This window comes from Felis catus, chromosome A3, assembly GCF_018350175.1.
Source record: "Felis catus isolate Fca126 chromosome A3, F.catus_Fca126_mat1.0, whole genome shotgun sequence".
Lineage (NCBI taxonomy): Eukaryota > Metazoa > Chordata > Mammalia > Carnivora > Felidae > Felis > Felis catus.
Genome location: NC_058370.1, coordinates 64,792,899 through 64,798,973, shown reverse-complemented (window position 1 = coordinate 64,798,973; position 6,075 = coordinate 64,792,899). Strand labels below are relative to the sequence as shown.

Here is a 6,075-nt window from a genome sequence, read left to right as displayed (position 1 = left end):
GAAGCACCTGTGTAGTGAAGGTCAAGCAACTGAACTCCGGGGGGGGGCAGCAAGCGCATACCTACAGACTTCGTCCTCCACCATGTGGGTTTGGAGCAGGGTGGGGGGGGAAGAGAGGAGACCCAAAGAACAGCTCCTGAGCAGGACGGAGTATGCACGTCATAGGCCGGGAGCCAGTTTCCCAACAAGATGTCACATTCTCTAAATTCATCTCATTGCAGCCCCCGTAGGCTTTCCTTTAAAAATTATTTGTGGGTTTTCTCGGGTGCCTGGGCGGCTCAGTCGGTGAAGCATCCAACTCTTGATCTCAGGGTCGTGAGTTCAACTCCTGCATTGGGTTCCACTCTGCGTGTGAAGCCTACTCACAAGAAAGTGTTAAAAATTATTTGTGGATTTTCTACTTTTATAAACAGTTCCTTGTTTGTTTGTTTGTTTGCTTAAGGACTCAAGGGGTGGCTCATTGGTTGAGCATCTCACTTGGGCTCAGGTCATGATCACTGGATTCATGAGTTCGAACCCCACATCAGGCTTGCTGCTGTCAGCTCAGAGCCTGCTTCAGATCCTCTGTCTCCCTCTCTCTCTACTCCTCCCCTGCTCACGCTCTCTCTCAAAAATAAATGAACTAAAAAAGAAAAAAAAAAGGATTCAAATAAGACAAGAAGAAAAGTGTGCCATAAACCCTCCCTCCTCAAAGATGAACACTACATGTTTTTTCCACAACAGTCAACACACACAGAAACACCTCTCGAAAAAAAAAAGATCAAAATATACACACCAATGGACATTTTTTTTTAATTGAGCATATTGTGGAGCTTTTCCCAGATGAGTACACATAGATCTACCTCATCTTGTAATAATCACGCCATGTTCCATTGTGTAGATTACTGGACCACCGTAGGTTATTTAACCAATTCCCTATTGATGGACAGTTAGGGGGCGCCAACGGTATGCTACTGGGAATCATGTAATGAATATATCTATTTCTTCCACAGTTGTGTGAGTATTTCCATAGGATAAATTCCTTATATGTGGAACTTCTGGTTGAAAGGGTAGGGACATTCTAAGTTTTATGGATAATGCCAAATTGCTCTCTAAAAACATGCCAGTTTACTCTTCTGTCCCCAACCTGGAAGTTTCCATTGTCCCCATACCCTTGCCAAACGGGGGTTTAGCAGTATCTGTCGTCTTTCCTACTCTGATAGGAAAATGTAAAAACTGCCATTGTTTTCATTTGCCTTATTCATAATTAGAGAGACTGAACATCTTTTCATAAGATTTGAACATTTGTAATTTACCTTCTACTCTGGGAATTTCTGTAAATATTCTTTTCCCATTTTTGTAATGAGTTGCTGGATGTTTTTCCCTACTCCCAGGAAGACAGTATTTTAAGAGAGGTACACAGAGGTCTGTACTAGGAAACATTTTTTTAAATTTTTTTAAACATTTATTCATTTTTGAAAGACAGAGAGAGACGGAGCATGAGCAGGGGAGGGGCAGAGAGAGAGGGAAACACAGAATCCGAAGCAGGCTCCAGGCTCCAAGCTGTCAGCACAGAGCCTGACACGGGGCTTGAACTCACGGACTGCGAGATCATGACCTGAGCTGAAGCCAGACGCTTAACTGACTGAGCCACCCAGGGGCCCCATGTGCTAGGAAACGTTTTTAAACCGTTTTGTGTATCCAGAGAGCCATACTACCGTCAACAGTGAGTACTTCGTGGATACTCATGGCGGCAAGGAAGATAGCTCATGCAATAGAAACACACATAATATTGTCTAAAAGACTGAACTTGAACATTAGAGACATCGGTGTTAGCAACAGAGATGTGCAAGTTTGGAAATGATGCATTACCTCGGATTCAAGGAAGGAGAAGTTTGACGTGGACACCAGCTGGTGACACAGAAGCAGATTGGAGGGTGACACAAAACCAGGACAGATTGCTGCCTGGAACCCCCTCCCTGAGAGTTATAGCAATTCCAAGCTTGGAGGAAGTGGTATTAACCATCAGAGCACGGCTGCCATCGTGCATGCCCATGATGTGCCGTTGACTGTTGCTGCTAATGTGCTTGGGTTAGAAGTTTAAGAAACTGCATATTAGTTTATTCCTTTGTGTGAGTTCCGGTGTCTCAATCCTTTGTTGTCGTTATAAAGTCCCAAGTATCCTTTCATGTTTTATCAAGGGCTGAGACCTGAACTCGGGCAAAAATGCATGCGTGCGATGCAGGAATAGCAATGGCCAACAGTTTTTGTCACCACGCTGATGCCCAGAGTAGACAGGAAAGACACTCAGATGGTTCCAGAGCAGTGCCTGTTCCCATGCGAGTGTACCCCCCATTTTTACAAATGAGAAAAGGGGCCATTGTCTGACCCCCCTGGTACCCTGGACCACATACCCAATAAATATATTTGTTAATTAAATTGAAATCTTGATGTGGTATACACCCCAAGGAATCAAGAAGCCATAAAAGTTTAAAACTAGACCTAACACTTGAATTGCTAAAGTCAAGGACGCAGGTTCATTCTATTTTGTTCCTGGACATCATTTCTCCCTAGGAGACAGTTTTTCTTCTACCAATTTCCTTTTTTCTTTTAATTTTTTTAAACATTTATTTATTTATGAGAGGCAGAGAGAGACAGAGCATGAGTAGGGGAGTGGCAGAGAGGGAGGGAACACAGAATCCGAAGTGGGCTCCAGGCTCTGAGCTGTCAGCATAGAGCCCGATGCGGGGCTTGAACCCACAAACCGTGAGATCATGACCTGAGCCAAAGTCAGCTGCCTAGTCGGCTGAGCCACCCAAGTGTCCCTCTTCTACCAATTTTCAATCGCTTCCTCACCCAACGCACCCTTATTCCCTCCCTTCTGGAGTTGAGACCAAAGAAAGGCGCTCCCTGCGGCTCTTCAGTTTGGCTGTGATTGACCAGCCGGTCCTTCCAAAGTGCTGGCTGGTCGGGGGACCCTCTCTGGCAGCTGATGAGTCCACATGCGCTGCCTGATTCTGCTGCTTTCTCCAAAGCGAGTGACCGAAAACATGCCTTTTCCAACAAGGAAAATATGTACGATTCGGTTCCCAAGTCATGTTTCATGTTTACAACGGTCTTCTCATCATCGTTAGTTGGATTAAATTTAGTGATTACAAAGATTTTTGTTTTTATCAATAATACCCTTGATCTTGAAAAACAAGAGCAATTTAAACAGACCCAGATGCTCTAAACTCCACCACATGTTTGTTGTATTTTTTTTTTAATCTCATTGTATTTGAGGCTGTCATTTAAATCAATTAAAGATGAACGTTATTCCTATGGCCACGTTTCCCTGGCTTCTCACACTAAACCTTTCCTGTTTCTAGTTATTCAGTGGCAGAAGCCTCGAAGAAAAACGTTTAATGTTAATTATTATGTGGTCCCCCCAAACTCTTGTGAACGGGTAGGTTCCCCTACCAAAGCCCATGAGAGGTAATCCCAGGGGGAAATTACCCTGGCCCTGCCAAGTCATTGGATTTTAAGTCACTGCTCTGTTGATCTCCTTTCAGCAAACGTTCCCCCCCCCTCTTTAAAATGGATCATTTAGTTTCATTATTATCACTACGATTATCAACAACTCTTTCTGTCAATGTAATTCAACCAAGACTTCCCGAGTGTCCCCTGACTTTCTGTAAACATTTCCTCCATCTGTAAATCGAAGCAGCTCCAGTGACTTTGGTCATGCGGCAGTGAATTCTGGGAGCTGGATGGGGGCGTAAGGGTGGGGGAAGGCATGCAACAATAAAGCAGCAGGCTGTGTGTATAATGTAAAGAGAAGGTGGCTTGGCATCAGGGGACGTGAGTTGAATCCTGACCTTGGCATCCATCGGTGACCCTTGGGCATGTGATCTGACCTCGTCTGAGTTTTCGTTTTCTCACCTGTGGAAAAAAACACATATGTAAAAGACTTCTTGACAAAACACTCCTCCAGACACGTGGGTGGGTAGCACTTGTGTACGGGGTCCTGCAACAGTGGGCCAGCACGGGGCCAGAGCTGTGTCCTGTTTGTGCAAGATGGGTCCTTCTCTGAGGAATGAGGGTCCCCCTGGGGGCCTCAGGTCTGGCCGATAAAGGGAGCCTGAGGAGCTCTGGCCAGAGCTGGGGGGGAGCAAAGACATGTGAGAGCGCCCTTGCGGGTGGAGATGGGGATCTGGTGCTAAAGAAAGCCAGCAAGGGGCCTGCAGAGGTTTCCTGACCCTTGGGATGAGGATGAAGAAATAAATCTCTCCTTGGGATCCTCCTGGGAATGACGCAGGACCCTTGGCCCCTTTCCTCTCCAAGCCAGCCAGGTTTCTTTTCTTTTCTGGGCTTATTTCCCTTTTGTCCTTCCTTAAGATTTACAGAATCCTTTTGAGAAATTCCAGGTGTCACCACTAAGGGCAGTTCAGAGAAAGGGTTCGTGCCCCCACTGGGCTGGGTCGTTCAAACAGCAGCCCCTGTTCCTGGGCCCAACAAGGCAGGAAGAGTGGGGATCAGGTTGGGAGAGCCCAGGGATGACTCACGCAGACAGACCAGGGCCTCCTGCTCCCAACTGCTCCTCCCACCTGGAGAGGTGAATCCGTCTGGAGTTTTATTTTTGCTCATTTTTTAAAAATGTTTATTTCTTGGGGCGCCTGGGTGGCTCAGTCGGTTAAGCGTCCAACTTCAGCTCTGGTCACGATCTCGCGGTCCACAAGTTCGAGCCCCGCGTCGGGCTCTGGGCTGATGGCTCAGAGCCTGCAGCCTGCTTCCAATTCTGTGTCTCCCTCTCTCTCTGCCCCTCCCCCGTTCATGCTGTGTCTCTCTCTGTCTCAAAAATAAATAAACGTTAAAAAAAAATTAAAAAGAAGTTTATTTCTTTATCTTGGAGTTCTATTTTATTACAAGAGGCAGAACTCTCTCACCCTCTTTCCCAGTCTCACTTCCCAGATACCCCAGTCCCCGACACCCAAGTCAGCTAACAGCCCCGGTTCCACGCTCGGCTGGGGCCAGACACTCTGAACTGTTGCCAGCGGTGGGGAAGGGTTGCCTGGAGCCATCGGCACTCTTTCCCAGGCCACAGGATGACCCAGCGCACACGCTGGTTGGCTAAAGCGAGACTGGAGCCTGTGGCCTGGAAAAACACTTCTCTGGCTTGTAGGCTCAAAGGTCGGTCTCACCTTTGATCTCTCAGATTGGGCTCCAATCAACGGAGTGAACCAGCCCCTTTGTGATGTAATCACTCCCCCCACCTTTTTAAAAATTTCTTTTAAAGTGTATTTACTTATTTTGAGAGAGAGAGACAGAGAGAGAGCACGTGAAAGAGGGGGAGAGAGAGAGAGGGAGAGAGAGAATCCCAAGCAGGCTCTGTGCTGTCGGTGCAGAGCCTGACGCAGGGCTCGATCTCACGAACCGTGAGATCACGTCCTGAGCCGAAATCAAGAGTTGGAGGCTTAACCGACAGAGCCCCTAATCACTCCCCTTTGTGATGTAAAGGGCTGGATAAAAGTGAACTAAACACGGAGGCTGGGGCCGTGTTCCAGAAATCAATTTGCTGCTAGGGGTCAAGTGCCTTCCACTGAATGTCAAAAGGCCACTTAAAGATCAGCAGAAACCCCCTTGTCATCTGTGTTTGTTTTCTCTGTGCTGTGAGGAGCCTGGTCGGTAGGAACTCTCATGGTTGCAGGCAGCCGGCTTCCAACTCCTTAAGCCCGAATTGTAATAATCACAGCAGCTAACAGCCTTTGTTTTTCTCCAGAACATAATGTATGCCAGACACAGATGATCTCCTAAAATCCTCGCAATCAACCCATGCATTTGGTCTTCTTTTCATCGTTTTGATAAGGAAACTGAGATTTAGAGAAGGTGATCCGCCCAAAGTCACACAGTGGGGGGGGGGGGGGGGGGAGGCGAAGGCAAGATGCAGGGGAGGCCCTGGCCTCCTCGTCACTACCCACACTTCAACCGTGGCTGGTGTGAGTTACGTCTCCTGCGGTCACTGGTACCAGACACAAACAGTGGCTGGCTAAATAAAGAAGTAAACAAATAAATACAGGAGTAAGGAGAGGGCTTAGCCTTTACTGGAAGATCTCTAGA

General features: G+C 47.1%; 1 protein-coding gene across 1 annotated transcript in view; it reads right to left on the bottom strand.

Moving 5' to 3' along the window:
- Positions 1–2,739: 2,739 nt before the first annotated feature.
- SIX3 (SIX homeobox 3) overlaps positions 2,740–6,075 on the bottom strand; it is a 102,051-nt gene continuing 98,715 nt past the window's right edge. Inside the window, exon 4 of the mRNA XM_023251642.2 lies at positions 2,740–3,900. Coding sequence (XP_023107410.1) covers positions 3,811–3,900 — 90 coding nt within the window. The 3' untranslated portion in view covers positions 2,740–3,810. The remainder of the gene's footprint in view (positions 3,901–6,075) is intronic.